An 18,957-nucleotide genomic window follows, 5' to 3' on the forward strand; every position below is an offset into this window, starting at 1 on the left:
AATTGCTCGATTGTATGTGTGCACATGGTTTTATAAATCAGGATTCATTTCTGAAACAGGTAAAAGGTGGAAAGAAGATCGTCAAGACTATCCTACATAAAATTGTCTTTATACTCTAGGAAATGTAGTAAGGACACACATTCCTGCTGTTACACTTGAATTCTTCTGTTTATATTGTGCAATTTTACCGGCAGATCATGGATATATTATTAACTAGAACTGGGGGTTATAATTAAGTAAAATGTAATTCAAATCAATGGTAAACCCTAGTTATTATCTTTAGTTAAATGATTATAACTGACAATTTGTTCAATTATCAGGTGTTTTTAAACTGCTTACCTTTGTGGCTGGATGTTTTGAACCAGCAATTAAAAGCCTAGATGTCTTCACCATCAGTAAATATAATAACTTGTTTAATAAATTAAGCAGTTGATTTGCACTGTTAGGCGTATATCTGTGTTGGGTTATAGTTTCAGACAGTCATTGAAGCTCACCTTTCTCACCACAGTTCTTTGAAAAAAGTGCAGAGGGTCGTAAAAGGATCTATGAAGTGTATGTTTCTTGTAACAGGACAGATGGACCCAGTATTCAAGGTGAGACAGTCATTAGGAAAGTTCAAAACGAGACCACGAGAGCAGCAACTTTTAAACATAGCGTGCATGAGGAGAAAAGGGCTCGTGCATGCTCTCGCACGCACAGTTTTTTTAAAAGTAAATCGCAAAAATCCTCCACAATACCAGAAAAAAATTAACTACGGTTCCAGAGATAACACCACATGTAACATGATGTCCAGCTGGATTGTTGGGTCTCTCCGTGGTTTTCAGATGTGATATCAGAGGAAGAGTCTCAAATCACATCCGAAATGTGATGTGAAATCTGATATCAGAGTTGCAGTTCTGATCTTTAACATATCCGTAACGATTAAATGAGTGAATATCTAAAAATAAAAATAACCGTTGCTGTATTATTAGTTTTTCTTGATAACATTTTACTATTTTGTCCAAGCTGTACATGTCCCTGAACGCAACTTTATAAATTTATAGTCTAAATATATAGTTGCAATACGTCATAAACTTAAAACCATGGACCCAATATTCAAAGCAGACAGATCTGGATTAATTCAGAACAAGTCTTTATTGAACACTCAGCTTGTGGCTGCTCATCAGCTGGAGCAGATAAACTGGATCCGCTGTTTCAGAGTGGAGCTGATGCCAGCCGATGCTGAGGGGCAACAGAGTCCTGAATGGAATGTCCAAAAGCTGAAGTCATAGCAGAACCAAGTTCACAGACCAGATGATCAGAGAGCCGATGAGGTACAGAGGGGGAATCCAAGCCGAGGTCAGAAGAACAGTCCAAGTTTGGTGAGCCAGTTGAATCCAGGAATCAGTCCAGAACAGAGCAGATTAACAGAGCAGACAGGGGCAAAGCCAAACTTGGGATCCACAGGGCAGAAAAAGGTCAGAATCAGAAAATCAGATTTCTAAATGGCCCTTTCTGTTTGTAACAGCTCAATTGGTAAGTGAAATGATCAACAACTAAGCCAGCACTGAAAGTAGTTAGTCCTTATCGGTGTGGTAAGATAACTGTCATTGAAAATGCATACGTGGTTGTTTGCAATTGTAAATGTCAATAAAAAAGAATCAAATATAGATTTGGATTTGTTCTTTGTTTTCAACTCATACATATGTAAGATTGCAAAACAACAAGTAGAAAGCACAATATTGAAAACACACAGTTCAATTTTAGATACAAATACAGTACAATATAATAAACAATATGAGGAAAGCAAAACACACAATTAGTAAATGAATTGCTAAACCTATCTATTTTTCTTGAGCCGGTAAATATTGCTATATACTATTGTAGAAACAGACTAAGAAAGAGAGTTGTATATTTATCAAAATATATTTAAACTATATTGTATTTAGCAGAAACATTCACATAGTCATTTTCCTCATCATCAGTGCTGTCAACTTCCTCATAATCACGATCATCACTGGTTGAATTTCTGTCCATCTTTTGTTTGTTTGTTGAGAGTATCATTTCAATGTTCTCATAGTCGTAGGAATCATTCTCATGGTCTTCTATGCTGATCTGCTGGACAGGCACTAAAGTAAAATGTAATAATGTTTGAATTAAAAAAAACAGGACAGCAATGGGTTTAGCAAATATGCGATAACCTGTATCACTTGCTGAATACAGACCTTGATTTTGGTCAGCTGCTATTGGTTGTTTAGTGCAAACTTTCCTTCTACAGGCCTGGCAGACTGTTATAAAGACCAGCAGAATCAGCAGCAGGATTCCACTGACTATGGAGGACACCACCAGCAGCAGAGATGATGCTAGAAAAGACAATAATGAAGCAATTTATTGCTCACAACCTGTAACATTTGTTCCAACTCCTAAAAGCTAGAATTCTGTTACAGTTTGTCCCACTGAAATACATTGATAATCATATCCTACACAGCAGTGAAATTTCTATACAAAATTTAACAGGATGGGCAGGATGAGGGCACTGGATTTTCATGGGGCCACCGAACAAAACAGGTCAATAGGTTATCATTTAAAATATTAAGTATCCAGTAAATCAGGCTGTGATAACCTGAGTAAACAAAACATATCATTTTCAAAAGATGATCTGATTCATTCAAATTCGAAAGATGAGCTTGGAATTAATGCCACCTTATTCCTGGCTCATAGAATCAAGAAAAGAATATCTTCAATAGAACCATTTAATTAACATGTAGACTGAAAGTTTAATAGATTTAACAGGCTCTGGGACTACTGTCAAACAAAATGACAGCCATTGTCTACAAACAATAGGGAAGGCTCCATGAAGGATATGGCCTTTCCATATGCCCAAGTTGGTTTCGATTTTTTATTTATTTATCTACTCAAAATTGGTGTCAGTCTCTCAAAAAAGTCCAGTAATGGACACCTTCAAGAAATTATGTTCAATACCTTGGATTAGGTCAAGAAATAAGGGTTATAACCAAACCTTTACAAAATAATAAACAAATATTCCCATTCACCCCTGTTGAATGACTTTGACATCATTCACTCCATCTTTTACACTGCTGTACTTTGTGTTCTTTTTATATCTGTTTTTGTTTTGCTTTCTTCCATGTATTTGTATTATATTCTGACTATTTGCCTAGTTCTCCCTTTTCCTACTTTATATGTATAGTTCCCTTGGGTGTCTTGACAGGTTCTTTAAATCAAATATATTATTACCATTATTATCATCATATACCAGGGGTTACTGGTTTTCCTTTACTTGTTCTGCTACCTCAGAATATCATCAGGGGAGTTTCTCTCTCATCTTCTCTGGCTCCAACATCAAAGACACCAGGCCAGCAGTGAACGGCTCAGCGTACTTTTACTTCCAAGTGGCTGAATTGGAGCACCAAGGCAACTACAGCTGTGTGCATGAGGTTGCATTCTCTGAAAGGAGATTCAGTTCTGCTGAGGCAGAACACATTAGTCTTGTCATCAAATGTAAGTCACTTTGTATTACCTAAGAGAACTATTTAATTTTCTACAATGTTTCAAAGGCAAAATTATTATTTCAACATGATGATAATAATAGTAATAATATATTTGATTTAAAGAGCCTGTCAAGACACCCAAGGGAACTATACAGTATTTAATCTATGGGCAAAGGAGGGAGATTCGGCAGAAACTTCTGAGCTAATTTGGTGAAGCAACAAATTAGATAGCAGCAGATGGTATGAGAAACCACAGCAACTTATGTTTAGGGAAATTCAAAGAGGAAATACAAAGTTAGAGCAGAAATACATCTATGTATGTTTTTTTCTAATTCAGAATAAAATTTGAAAAAGTGAATAATTGGTTTTTAGTTTTTTTGTTTTAAGAAGAAATTCCCAACTTAAATATACAGTCTTTTCCTCATTATAATGGTTAAAAAGAAAACATGCTGTTTATCTTTTTGTTGCACCATTTCAGACCTTCTTGGGATACTGTTAGTCATAGTTTGAATTTATAGTGCTTTTAATTGTTACTTACCTCTAGGATGGCAAACATCTAATTCAGACATGTTTATTTTAGAGATCGTTGTGATGAACTGTTTACAATCTGTAGCTAGTATTATATAAATATATAACTGGACAAATTCACTGTTATAAGACCAGCAGGCTTTCCAATCCTTTATATTCCATCATGGGTTTTATCCCAGGAACGTTGGAGCTTTCCGTTCTTTTTGGTAAATACATCCATGGAATATTCTATTTAGTCAAATACATAATTTTCTGATCAATGAACTCACCATACATACAAGTGAATACACCGTAGATATACCCATGCTGAGTTTAATTTTGTGTTTACATGGTGAATAATATGTTTGAACATTTTAGCATTTTAAAGGATTTTATAAAGCATCTTCCTTTACCTGAACAGACGACACCAGCGTCCTCATGGTGGCCACAGTTATGCTGCCCAAAGCCTCTGTGTTTACAGTCTGTTAGAGAACTTTCAGTTCCTGCGCAATCAACATCATCAAGCCAGATTGGTCCATGCCCTTGACCAAAATTAGCTTCATGGGTTGCACTGAGTGCTCTACCACAGCTGAGCTGTCGACAAGCCACATCAGCATCATTGTTGTCCCAGTCGTCACCACACACCGTACCCCAGGTATTGTTATGGTAGACTTCAACCCTTCCAGAGCACTTAGTTGATCCAGGACCTGTCAACCTGATCTGACCTTCAAAAACATGATTTGACATATTTATGTTAATGCTCTTGAACACTTTGAAGTTCTATTGGAATAGTAGAGTAAAAATAAACGGACATTCACATGAAGATGAGATCAAGACTGACAAAAGTGTAAAAGAAAATTTTTTGTATTTTACTAAATTTTTGTAAAATATAAAATTTTGTTTTTACATGGTGAATAAAATGTTTGAAATTTTTAGCATTTTAAAGGCTTTTTATAAAACATCTTCCTTTACCTGAACAGACGACACCAGCGTCCTCATGGTGGCCACAGTTATGCTGCCCAAAGCCTTCGTGTTTACAGTCTGTTAGAGAACTTTCAGTTCCTGCGCAATCAACATCATCAAGCCAGATTGGTCCATGCCCTTGACCAAAATTAGCTTCATGGGTTGCACTGAGTGCTCTACCACAGCCGAGCTGTCGACAAGCCACATCAGCATCATTGTTGTCCCAGTCGTCACCACACACCGTACCCCAAGTATTGTTATGGTAGACTTCAACCCTTCCAGAGCACTTAGTTGATTCAGGACCTGTCAACCTGATCTGACCTTCAAAAACATGATTTGACATATTTAAGTTAATGCTCTTGTACACTTTGAGGTTCTATTGGACTGGTAGAGTAATAATAAACTGACCTTCATATGAAGATGAGATCAAGACTAACAAAACTGTAAGAGAAAAACTTTTATATTTTACAAAATGTGTTGTAAAATATGATAAATTTGAAATTCAAGAAAAGAATATAGAGAATACAAAAAACATGATCTTACAGAGAAAACCAGTGAAAAGCTTAAGGTCCCCCTCCTGTCTGTTCCACATAGCTGTATATTGCTTCACAGTGCAGTCCTCTTCATCAGAGCAATCAACTAACTGGACTTAAACTGGTGTACAGAAACTCTTTCTACCTCTCATGACTGAGACACTTCCTCTATTAATTTCCGTTTTTTTTTTTTTTATTTTTTATTGCCAAGGTCAAAAAAACAATTTTATACAAATCCAGCTTAACTTTTTTGGTGAAATAAATGAAAAAAGCTTAATCCAATCTTTAAATGTGTTACCTCTAAGCAGACTTTAAAAGGGAACACCGTTTTTTTTTTTTTTACATTAGGCCCTTGATTTTACGTTATTACATCATGTTCTACTCACCCATATGAGTTTTGTGTCATTTGGAGCTGTTCTGAAGATATTCTGTTAGGTTATATCCAAGTGACGTCTTCCTATGGGCAAAGACTTGAAGGCACAAGCTAAACTGTTCATGCTATATTCTTTATAGTACGCCAGCATTCATAACATGTAGGCGAATCACTGTCCCCCAGACATCCGCGGTTATATTTTTTATATTTATATCCTTTAAAAACAAAGCGGAATGTGTATGACGTCATCCGCGCCCGCTGGCTACCGTTCATTCATCCTTTCCGCTGAACTTCTGCTAGTTTTACTCACATGCCTGGAAGATGTCTAGTGCTGCTACCACAGATGATCTCACTCTTGAAATGGAATTGAACAATTCAGATTAGCTAGCTGAATGAATAGAAGGGGTAGAGCGTAGCCGCCTGTGGCCCGGGCTTCCTGTCACAACTCCAGTACGGCGCGCAGATGACGTCATACATTCGCATTGTTTTAAAAAGATATAAATATAAAAAATATAACCGCGGATGTCTGGGGGTCTGTGATTCGCCTACATGTTATTAATGCTGGCGTACCATAAATGATCAATTATGAACAGTTTAGTTTGTGCCTTCAAGTCTTTGCCCATAGGAAGACGTTACTTGGATATAACCTAACAGAATATCTTCAGAACAGCTCCAAATAACACAAAACTCATATGGGTGAGTAGAACATGATGTAATAACGTAAAATCAAGGGGCCAATGTAAAAAAAAAAAAAAAGTTCCCCTTTGAGCTTTCATTAAAAGTTATAATTTTAATATTTTCTTTAGATCCCTTCCTCAGCAGATCTGATACAAGTAAAGTTGTGTTAAAGCTGAGCCAGGAGTTTGGACATCCCTGGGGTTTGGGGGACTTCTGAAACAGGTGTACGTCATCTCAGCTGACTCCCCACTATGTTCAGGATAAGTAGATAAACTCCAACATCCTCCCAGATAACCAACTCCTCACCCTAGCCCTAAGGAATTACCTGGCCACTCTGTGGAGGAGGCTAATTGACTTTTTTTTGCATCTCGTTCTTGATCCAGATTTCATGACCATAGATGAGGGTAGGAACATAGACTAATAGGTAGGCTAAACTGAGAGCTCAAAACAAAGATTTTGATCGAAGAAGACCATTTCAACATAACTAACTCAATTGTTATCTACCAAGAGGGTATTAAAAGATTATCTTTGAATAAAATAACAATTAAAGCAAATAAATGCCTTTTGATATTGTGCACAATTCATTTTCATCTCAGTTGTAAACTATTAAAAACATCAAATATCTGGCTCTGAGAAATAAAAACATAGCTAAATCTAAAGACAGGCAACTAATTTTCTATAGTTTGATACTGTGACTATAGGAGGCACTGTTTCTTCTTCATATCTTGACAGAAAAGTACCATTCAAATAGAGCTATTTGTTGAAATGAGGTAATTACAGTGAAATGTTTGCCAGTTTGCTGTGTCCAGAAAAACTAAATAGTGCGCTGCTTATTCTCAATAAATAAAACCTAAATGGTGTAAATTTTTCATTGAGAGAGATATGTTCTGTATTTTATCTTGATATTGCTTATATGCTTACATCTTTTCATCACATGTGATACTGGCCACATTTTGGGCCATGTATGCAGGTTTGTTTCTCATATGTTGTAAAAAGTAAAACTAACATCAATTACTAACAAACCGGTTTGTTTTTATTTCAAGTGAATAAATCTAAAAGGCTTTAATGACAAAGAAACTCTCTGTAAAAAATTTAATAAAATCACACAGTCATGCTCTGATTTGTGAGATACAAAACAACAAGAAATTAATGAGCAATTAAGGCCTTGTAATCTCAGTTTTAATATTTTTATTTAAATGTACAAGGATAGATAGACAATCATCTCTCAATACAGTTCATAAACAAAAAACATGTAATTCATAAATGATTTCTGTAGATATTTTATCCACACATTGAACATTATCACTGATGAAGTAATATACTGATTAAAATGAAAATGAGCAGTGTTAAAATATACAAAGAAATATATATAGAGATGCAGTGACAAAGCATTTTACTGGGATCATATGACTAAATAGATTTTAACCTTGAACCCATTTTGAATGTAAAAGGTTAGGAACTGAATCCATTTTATTTATTAAGATAATTCTCCTTTATTTTGTTGTTGCATTTCTAGCCACATCAAACAACTACAAATAAAAATTACATTCATTTACACTGTACAGCATTTCTTCTATAATAAACAGCAGGTAAAATAAGTTGATTCTTGTTTCATTTAGGGTTTAAAAGAGTATACTTTACTTACTACTTACATTTGGCAGGTAGCAAAATTATTCTACTGTTTAAATAAAAAGTTAATATATATTGAATAGATTACTGACTTTGGTTAAAAGGTTTAAGTGTCTATTAAGGTTGATAAAATTGTTTATATTCTAAATCTCTTAATCTGATAGATAATATTTTACATATCATGAATTTTTGGAGCAGTATTGAATATCATTAGATTAAGATTAGTACAGGAAAATTAAAAATTGATTTTTGTTTAAGTATAAGGCATAGAGTTCTGCTTCAACTGGCAAAGTGTAACAGAGGAGCCAACCCCAAACCCAGCATACAGAGGCTCACTGAACTGAGCTCTGAATCTGTGGATGAGCTCCATTGAATTTGATATTGAATAGAAGGCCAAAGTGTTGCCTGCATAGTCCAGGTACACACCTATTCTTGTGGCCCTTGGAGCACTGGGGAGATCTTTGTCTGCTTTGTTGTGCCATGCTGAGTACCCTGAATCAGAGCACAGAAGACTCCATGACTTGTCATTATAGCCCAGAAGGCTGTGTGAATTCTTGCCCTTCCGACTGATGCTCTTGTAGGCCACACCTATGGAGAACTCCCCATTCCACTCTGCCTCCCAGTAGAACCTGAAACCAGAAAGAGCCTCCTTGCACAGCACCTGGGAAAAGCCATCAAATCGTTCTGGGTGGTCTGGATAAAACTGGGTTGTTTTCTTTCGAGTGACTCTCTGATTCCCATCTGACAACACAAGTTCCTTGTAGACGGTGTTTGGATCCAAGGAAAGCTTGCAGGCATCTAAAAAAGAAATCAACAGCACATTTCTTCATGCTCATCTGCAATAACATCTTCAACTGACATTACATAATTGCATTGTTTTAAATGGATGTTCTTTTCATTGACACTAAAATATTTTGTATCAGAGATGTTCACGAGTCTTATTTTATAAGTTGAATTCAAACCTCATGTCTTTTGCCCCAAAGCTCGAGCCAAACCCTTGGTCTTTAAAGAGCAGGTCAAAGTAAAAACCCAAGTTTTTTGGTCTAAGTGCAGCTAATTTCTAATAAATGTAAAGTCTCATATCAGATTTTTTATATCTTCTTAGCCTAAAACACAGATTTTCTTAAACAGAAGTTATCAACTAAAGACAAAGGATGAATATACTTATATATATATATAAATATATACTTTATGCTTTATCTTTAATCATTACACATTTATTTTGATATGTAGAATGTTTAGTCCTAACCTTTTTAAAGGTCAAGAAGCACTGTTTCTACAGCAGTGAAAATAAAATAATGTTTTCCTGTTTAAAGAACTTATAGAATTAAATAAGAATTACCTAATCACCGTGGTCAAGTTTCTTTATAGATCAAACAGGAAGTGCTTTTTCAAGAACAAATAGACACGAGAGAGTTTGTGTATTGATTCTTGCTTAACAGAGAGAACATAAAATGTCCTAAATGTATTTTGCTCATCGTTCATTTAAAGCAGCTTTTCTTTGCTTATCATTAGGAAGTCTTTAACAAACATTAACAAGATGTTCTAAACCACTAGCCCTGTTTCCATCCAACTAAAATTTCAATTTTAAGCTAACTTTTAAAATAAAAAAAATGTGAATGTGAGAGATGAACGTGAGATGTTTCCATTTGGTTTGATGTGAATCAACCAAGCACCACAACGTTGATGTCGTGATGCATCGTCGTCATGTGCGGCTGTATAAAACAGGAAGTAGAGGGTGCAATCAAGCACCGATCAAGGATCAGCAACAGGAGCAAGTTTTAACCAATGTATTGCTATCAAGCAAGATGTTCTTCTGTTAAAATCTCACCCAGAAATTGTTATTTTGCTTCCAACCATGTTTTCACGTATAATAGGACTTTTGCCGAAGAGAACAGCAGAAACAGCTGATCAGTGATGTGGTATAAAAGTTTGTCACTGATCCAAAAAAAGTGTTTCCATTTCCCGTTTTGCACATCAATCATTTTTCACAAAAGCCAAAATGCATCTCAAATGAGCATAAAACTTGTAATGTCTTGCAAATTTTAGGGAACAAATTTTATTGCTTGCAACAATTTTTACTAATATGATACTTCAAAATGTGCATTAGAAAAAGCTGATCAAAATGAATTCACTAACAGCGTTTTTTTGACTGGTATAAAATATTATAGAGAACCCTTAAGTACTGTAATCGATACTACCTTAACAATCAGGCATTTGTAAACTCCAAAGTAACTTAGAACATACAATAATCATTTAGTAAAATGATCTTAGTGTAATAATTGACAATCACGAGTCAAATCTGAAGTGTTTATTTTTGTAATTGAGGTTTGTCTTAGCTTTGCATTGTCATCTCAGTTGTTCGGACCGAATCATGAAGACCCCCTACTTACATCTCAAGAAGTGTGATCTGGATTTTGGCTCCTGAAAATCAACCTTGGAAGGAACTGTTTGTAAAAAAAATAAATAAAAAAACTTTTATTTGACCAGTAACGTTTTTGTTCATAAATTGGCAAATATTGCTGAGTTTCTTAAGCCTTACCTTTCAAACGCTTTTCCCCATTTCTTGGCAAAAGTATGTACACAGGTGTTTCACTGACTGTGAAGAATGTTTACATTAGTTTGACCTGTCACATGAGTTTATGTACTGTAAGTTATCTGATTTTTCAGCCATATTCTTTGTAGAATCGTACCTGTCTTGGAGATCTTGCTCAGTTCCTTTTTACAGATGTCATCCAGATTTTCTTTCATCTCTATTGCTGTTCTGCTTATTTCTCCAAAGGAGAACTGAGGATTGATCAGGACCTTAGGTACCATGGCCTCGGGAGGGACGCATAGGGTTGGAAAATTCTGTACATCGAGAAAGAATTCCATCAAGACCTCTGAAATAAAACTCAAATGCAGTTAATGGTAACCTCGTTCTTCAAGACCCAGTTTTAACCCCTAAATAACTTTGTACACTGAAATGTAGCCAATATGAAAATGGAAAGTAAACTTTGGACTGTTTAGCATCAGTATTTTAATTTTTTAAATCCTAAAGACTAAATACAGTATTTTCTTACAGTGGCCTAGTGCTACATTACATTTCTATTTGGAAGTAGGCATTTCTGTCCTAGGAGTAGAAAATTTAGACCTAAACATCCACAGATATTGAAATTACAAGTTGCAAAATCCGGGCAACAGGACCATAATTAACTTCCACATTCACAATATTTGCTACTCTGTGTTACATTTAAATGTTGTAACAGTGACATCAGTGGTTATGTACAAATAATAACAAAAGGTGAAGCATAGAACTGATATAAAAAAAACTTTCAGCGGTTTCTTCATTCCAACTTTCCAGTTACAGTACAAGTGTAATGGAACTCAGCATAAAAGAAGACTTGATTTGATTATATAGTTTTTAGGAGTATTCTATGAGAGTGCTTCCCAACCCTGTTCCTAGGACCGCTGTCCAGCATGTTTTAGGTGTTTCCTAGTTGCATCACTCCAGAAAAGATTAGATTATGAGAAGAAGAGTCCTTGACACAGAGAGATATCAGAGACATATCTAAAACATGCAGGGCAGGGGTCCCTGAGGAGGACAAGGGTGTGGAACCAAAGCTCTATGAGATACACCATCAAACAGATATGAATGATCAACTGAAACCTGCAAAAAATGAATGTTGTCTTCTGTTTCCAGGATCTGTCGTAGCTCAGCATCTCGGCGCTGCAGCTCCATAATCTCCTGTTCAAGACGCTCAACATAGCCTTCAGCCTGATTCATGGCTGACTGCATGTTGGCCATTATCATCTGATTGATTTCAGATTTCCAACGCTCGACTGCCTGCAGCATTTCATGGAAGGTTTTATCACTTTCCGTCTGTGCACGCTGAGCAGAATTCTGAAAAGAAAATCACAAATTTTATTTCCTGCAAGGTACTGTAAAGACATTCCGTAATCCCGTGTAAAGTGGTGAAAAGAAAAGTATGCTTGGTGTATTATTATCAAAAATATTATAATGTCTCATTACTTTTAGAACATCCACATTGTGCTTGAGGTCCTGTAGTTCTTTCATCCGCTCGGAAATGATGCGCTGCACTTCGGACTGGGTGACCACCAGAACTTTCTGAAACAAAATAATCACATCAGCAAGTTGTTTTACATCACTCCAAAAACTTTTACAAACTTTTAAAGTTTTTATATTTAAAAAGTTCAATTTTAATTTTAATTTTGGGCAGCAAAAAAAAAATTATATATATATATATATACAATTATTTAAGTTAAATTTAAGTCGTTTTTACTTAAAAGCTTTTTTATTCCTTGCCCTCTGCGTAATTCTAATGCAGGGAACCAACAACGGCACAACAGTGACAAAACCCAAACATTTTCATCTTAAGCCAACTTTTTCAATAATCTAACTGCTGAAAGAGTAAGAGCTTTACTTTGTTTAAACATATGGACTAAAACCGCATCGCAATTTATTTCCGGTATGGTGCAGGCCCATTAATCCCTCATTTTCAACAGCACAACCTTTGCAAACCTTTTACTTTTAAGAGTTTTTAGCAGCTTTATAAGTAGCATCAAACCCACCTCTGTACTGATCTAACCAATAACATATTAATAGCTTTATCTTTACAGTTACAAAACTTAACAAACAAACATATTTTATTGAGGCCTTAAAGCAATCCTAAACCTATTTGGATCCATATTCCTCACCTCTTAGACAGAAAACTTCTTAGAGAGATTTATATGTCATTTTCTTTACACAAGTGTAAAACAAAAAGTAATTTAGTTTAGAACAGCTCTCTGGACAATTTCTTTTTTTTTCTTTAAGTACAGCCTTGAAAAATAGTAATATATATATATATATATATATATATATATATATATATATATATATATATATATATATATATATATATATATATATATATATATATATATATATATATATATATATATATAAACAGTAATATAAACATATGACTGTATATTTACAGTTCTAACATTTTTTGTTTAAAAAAAATATACATATAATGATAAAATATAAGAAATTATCTTCTAAATTATTTAATTATTAATTATTTATTCATAATTAAATTATCTAAATCAATCCTAACCAATCTATCTATAAAAGTTGATTTAATTTACTCTTTAAAGTGCCTTGAGATATAAGGTGTTGTGAATAAGCCCTATATAAATTAAAGGATTGGATTAGATTTTGATTTGTCCGAGTTTAGACCTAGTTAAATTGTATGGTCTAAAAGTCATCCGAGCTAAGCTTACATCTAAATCTAAAATAAAACAGAAAACGTAAGAATGTTAAAGTAAATTCTGTATACAATGCAAATATGCCAAAAGCAAAAACCAAAGTTAATAACAACTTGATTTGATTCTGTAGAGGGACAATAGACAAGAGTCTGTGTTTGACTCAGCTTTGAGGCTTTTCTGTTGTTCAAATCAAAATTGCCTAAAGGAGAGTATATTCAGTTGTCTACAAAAATTCTCAAATTCAATTTAAGACATAAAAAACGGGTACATTTTCAACAAATCTATAAAATCAAGTCTGAACATCAATAAATTATTTGCAAATTGTTTAGACGCTTTTTCTAACAAGGAGCCATATGTCTAGTTATGACGTAAAAATACAATAAGATGAAAAACAGAGTGTAATACTAGATGAAGAATAGTCTTAACTTCTGTATCCCTTTGTCATTATTCTCCGTTACCATCTTTAGTAGAAAGCATTTAAAAAAAAAGAACCATTCTCTAGATGTTATCACATTTTTATAACTGTTAATAACAGTTAGGCTGGGCATAGACTACACAATATTTTCAAACTTTGTACTTAGTCACAGCTCAAACTATACGATGAAATCGCAGGGTTTAAAAGTTCAGAACTCATGATGTATGATCTTACACTGTACGGCCCGATGCTCTGATGGGATCTAACTGCTCACACTGTACATCCAAAAACCACAAATCAGACCTGTTGAAGAAGAATGCCCTTGTTTGCACATGTGCAGTCTGCGCAAGTTTGTGCAAGTTTGTTAAATCGTTTGTTAAATCGTTTGCTAAATCATATTGTAGTCACTAATAGCTCTGCATTAACAGCAGGATTAGCTCATGAACACCTCACGAGGGCTGACTGAATCTCAGAGGTGTTTGATTTTTGTCCCAACCTTACAATTCCTGATCGGGAGGTGGTTTTGAGAGGCTAATGTGCCCTCGTTACCACGTAAAATATACAACGCAGGATGTATGATGAGGCAGATACTTGGCCCGATCGAAAACATTTTTGAATGACTGGCGAAATGGCCTGAAAAGGGCAAACAACAGTGTATGTCATCCTTTATTTTAAATGGTAAATACAGTTTTTTTCATTGCTTCACCATAGATTGATCTCCTCTACAGATGCATCCTCATAACAGGCACCAAAAAGACTTCAATTGTTTGATCATGTTGGCTAAATCTAATTTAGAGATGCTAATGCATCACACTAAAAGGTACTAGTCAAACAACATTGCTAGAACTTACTTGTTTATCAATACGCTCTTCTTCTGCTGAGGCAATGTTGTGGCTGCGGTGCTCCCTGACAGTACACAGCACACAGATGCACATCTGGTCGGACCGACAGAACAGCTCCAGGCCTTTCTCATGCTGGGGGCAGATCTTCCTGTCAAGGTGACCCGTCTCATCCACCAGTTTGTGCCTCTTGAATGTAGAGGATTCATAATGAGGCTTGACATGAGTTTCGCAGTAGTAGGCCAGACACATGAGGCATGACTTGACGGCCCTGTTGCGGCGGCCAACGCAAAAGTCGCAGTAGGATTCACGGTGCATGTAAGGAAAGGGAGTCAGCTCTGGAAGCTGCTGGCGGGGCTCATGTTCGTGCTGAACGTCTGGCACATTGCGTCTCAGGACAGGTCGTGGCGTGAAAGTTGCACGGCATTGAGGACAGCTGTACACACCCATATGATCGAACTGATCCCAGTAGATCTTGATACACTCCAGGCAGTAAGTGTCACCACAAGGAATGGTGACTGGATCTCTTAGTCCATCAGCACATAGTGGACAAAAGGAGTCTGGTGGTAATGGAAAAGCAGAATCAGCCATGTTCTTCAACCAAAGTATCCTATCGAATAATTTGATTAGAATCCAAATAGGACCTTGTCAGTCTGTAAGGTAACAGTCCACTGCTCAAATTCCCCCAGTTGGAAAAAGGACATCAGTTACTTTGTAGGAACCTATTATACCACCATTCCTTCAGTAAGATCACTGGACTGTTTCTGCTGACATTTAAAGGTTAGGCTTTGTTTATACCACAAACAGAAAACTGATCCGTTCTCACAGAGCTTGTTTTTTATTTCCTGATTGAAAGTCCTGACGTCTGCATCCTTGGTGGAATTTGCTTTCAAACCTGAATATCATCTTATCTCACAAAGTAAGGTCAAATATTCAGCAAAGTAAAACCATCTTTTACCACATTTTTCATGTAGATATTAATGCTCAGACATAACAATGATATAGAATATTATGGCTAGAATTTAAAAAGGGCAAAAGATATTCATGAAATGGTTTTCAGAATTGTTTCTGTATTTGGATAGTCTCTCAATATAATTTTTTATAGACTGGACTTTTTTAATCAGTGCGAGACAGAGTAATTTGTTGGTAATAACAATACTCTGCAGTGCAGACCACAAATTTTTGTAAACTCAGTCATCTAAGAAGTTCACAATTCACTGCGTTTAGTCTGGCTTTTGGATAATAGGGCAGCAAAAAGTAGCAGTTATTGAACACTATAGGAAAATAATTTGTGTTTATGATTTATGCATTTTTTTCAAAGTACAAACAAAACACAACAGGCTAGAGAGTATTCCTGCAATTACGTTATCTTTTGTGCTATGTCTCGACAAGATCTGCAACTCTAGAGGTTTTAACTTTCATCAGTTGTTCTTTTCAAAGGTAAGACTGCATGAAGATGGGTTGTGAACATTTGGTTTCAGTTTGGTTTCAGTCCGAACATGTGAAATATGCCCTGAATTAACCATTGCAGACACCCCAATAAATCCTTTTTTAAAGTTCAACCTAGTATTGTGATCTTAAACAACCCTTCTTCTAGATGTTATATTTTCTATTTAGATTTTTCCACATCAATTTTAAGATAGACAAACTAATTTTTAGATGTTTTCATTGGCTTTAAAGTTTCCAGTAAACACATTTTCCTGCCTAGGCCTCAAAAGTAAACACATGGCTTTTGGCTTTTATTATCTGATTATGGATTGAACAATTGCATTTACAAAAAGAATACAGTACTCTTTGGTTGACTCTATCTGCTACTTTGATGTCTTTTGATAGTTGGCTGCACAGGCTTTTACCAGGTGCAAGAGATTAAGGGAACTAAGTACAAAACTATTCCACACTTTTCAGATTTTGGCTTTGAGTTTGAAAATCATCTTTTTTTTCTACCACTTAACAGTGATGTACCTTCCTATCAATTGGGAGTGTTAATAATTGTGTAAGGTGCTATGCAGAGAAGACCACCTGTGAGATAAAACCAATAATATTCATAGTAATGAAGTGACCTATTCACTGGGTGTAATAGTTAGAACCAAAAGCCCTTCACAACCTTGAGCTTTCCATGTGACTGATTCTCATGGTGGTTCCTGATTCCAAAACAATATATCGTGTTTGTCTTGTGGACAAAGCACACACAATGCGGGTCATCTTAGGTATCGGTGTGGATCCTAAGAAGGTGAAAATAATCTAGATTACATAAGCAACCAGGGATAAACAAACAAAAAAAGTTTTTCATTTGAGTCTCCTCAGAATGTCCTCTGAAATTAAGGAAATAAAAAAAGGAACATCCAAAGCCGCAATGCCACTTTTACACAGTTACCTACTGTATTGACTAATGTTGAAATAAAGATGGCTGCATGGATGTAAAAGCAGTTGTTAATACCCAAGCTATAATAGTATGCGTGACTATACCTTGCACATTCTCAAAGTACAGTTGTGCTTGAAAGTTTACATAACGTTCCATTAACGAAATAAAAAAACAGCTGCCGGTAAAACAAAGAGGAAATGTTAAGTCAGACTTCTGCACCTGATGACACGTATCTTGGTGCACTGTTCATAAGCTGGGCTTTTGAAATTATCTGGGACTGTTTTTTTTTAGAATATGTTTTCAAATTTAAATTCAAAGTAATTTTTTTTACTCAATTATTAATTAGTACATTTTTATTTGTCATTACTTTTAACAGTGTTATTTGAATTGCTAGTTTAAATGTATAATTGTCTTTAATGGGAAAGTATGTAAACCTTCAAGCAAACTGTATGTAGTATTAAACATATATTTACTTGCATAATCCGTCATTATGTTTCATAGCCTTCCATCGTCTTCTGCTACCTCCTTTTTTGCACTTAAGAAATAAGTGACATGCTCTGCACTATAATGTTTTTTTTCTTTAATGTTTTGCCGGTGAAATACATACATACAGCACATACATACTTCTGCATCTAAGAGATTAAGTTCAAGACTATGATGGTCAGTTTAAACATGCACAGGATGTTTAATATTCAGTGAATTTTTATTTTATAAGGTCAGATAAATTATGCTTGGGTTACCTTCAAAGAAAGGCTTTGTTCATTCTTGAGTTGTAAGCATAAACATTTCTGTTAGCTCTGTTACTTTAGGTCTGTGTGTGTAGGTTGGTTTGTGTAAAGTTCCTACCTGAACAGGTAATTGGCAACTCCTGGAGCTCATCTGGAAGAAAGTTTAATAGAGAGTCTTCCCTGAGGAAAGCACCAGTATATTATTGATCTGTGAGTGTTAAACAGGGTTAGAAACACCTCTGGAAAGCATCCCTAGTTTTTGTCTTGTAACTCACCATTTTCTCCTCTTCCTTGCAGAACTCCACCCTGGTTTTGGACTGCACTACTAGCTCTTCTTTCTTTCAGTAGAACTCCGGATCCAACAGTAATTTACCAAGTGTATCAGAACTGCCAAGCTCCTTGCCTGGAAATCCTGCCCCCCCTCCAATGCTCTGTCAGCACTGCCTCATCTGCCATTCCTAGTCAGCCCTGGTCCCACAATCTATTGGAGTTTATTTCAGGTCTTCCCATCTCTAATAATAAAATGGTTATCTTAAGCATCATTGATAGATTGTCCAAGACCTGTCATCTCATAGCTCTCTCTAAACTTCTGTCTTCCTCAGAAAGTGCTAAACTCCTATTTGCCCATGTCTTTCCACTCAGCAGCATTCCCACTGAGATTGTCTCAGACTGTGGCCCACAGTTCACCTCCTGAACCCCGACTCGGGGGTCTGACTTTCTGGCTGTGTGTTTGTGTTGTGTTCTGTGCTGCTCCTACCTGAATGCATAATTTGCTAAACCTGCTGCCACTAAGGCGGTAGGCTTAATAGAGAGCATGTTTTCTGTGGAAAGCAGCTGTATATTATTGCTCAGCTCTCTAGAAAGCATTCCTAGCTTTGGCTTTGTAACTCACACTCTTCTCCTATTCATTGCAGAATTCCTCCATGGTTTTGGACTGGACTCCTAGCTCTTCTTTTTTCCTATCGAAGTCTGGATGCAACATTTTTTTCATTTCATCCACAACTCCTCACCGTTATGTTTTCAAGCCACCAGAAGTACTCAGAGCTGCCAAGCTCCTTGCCAAGAAACCACCCTCCAATGCTCTGCCATCACTCCATCATCGGCCAGCAGCACGCCACTCAGTATGACCGCTGACCTGATGTCCTCCCTCGGGATCTTATAAAGTCTCCTCATTCTCAGTTTCCCTCTA

The 18,957-nt window shown here is 35.8% G+C and overlaps 2 protein-coding genes across 2 annotated transcripts; both read right to left on the minus strand.

Annotated features, from left to right (window-relative positions):
* Positions 1-1,740: 1,740 nt before the first annotated feature.
* On the minus strand, positions 1,741-5,631 carry LOC119784420 (deleted in malignant brain tumors 1 protein-like). Its single transcript, XM_038286465.1, has 6 exons — positions 5,502-5,631; positions 5,367-5,399; positions 4,968-5,279; positions 4,409-4,720; positions 2,205-2,342; positions 1,741-2,108 (listed from the first exon to the last, which is right to left on the minus strand). The coding sequence occupies exons 1-6, from the start codon at positions 5,548-5,550 to the stop codon at positions 1,909-1,911; spliced, it is 1,044 nt and encodes a 347-aa protein (XP_038142393.1). The 5' UTR covers positions 5,551-5,631; the 3' UTR covers positions 1,741-1,908.
* Positions 5,632-7,788: 2,157 nt separating this feature from the next.
* ftr84 (finTRIM family, member 84) lies at positions 7,789-15,440 on the minus strand. Its single transcript, XM_038286468.1, has 7 exons — positions 14,691-15,440; positions 12,184-12,279; positions 11,821-12,054; positions 10,865-11,021; positions 10,714-10,770; positions 10,565-10,618; positions 7,789-8,969 (listed from the first exon to the last, which is right to left on the minus strand). The coding sequence occupies exons 1-7, from the start codon at positions 15,267-15,269 to the stop codon at positions 8,425-8,427; spliced, it is 1,722 nt and encodes a 573-aa protein (XP_038142396.1). The 5' UTR covers positions 15,270-15,440; the 3' UTR covers positions 7,789-8,424.
* Positions 15,441-18,957: the final 3,517 nt, after the last annotated feature.

The sequence above is a fragment of the Cyprinodon tularosa genome, unplaced genomic scaffold (assembly GCF_016077235.1).
Source record: "Cyprinodon tularosa strain WSP-4 unplaced genomic scaffold, ASM1607723v1 ctg226, whole genome shotgun sequence".
NCBI lineage: Eukaryota > Metazoa > Chordata > Actinopteri > Cyprinodontiformes > Cyprinodontidae > Cyprinodon > Cyprinodon tularosa.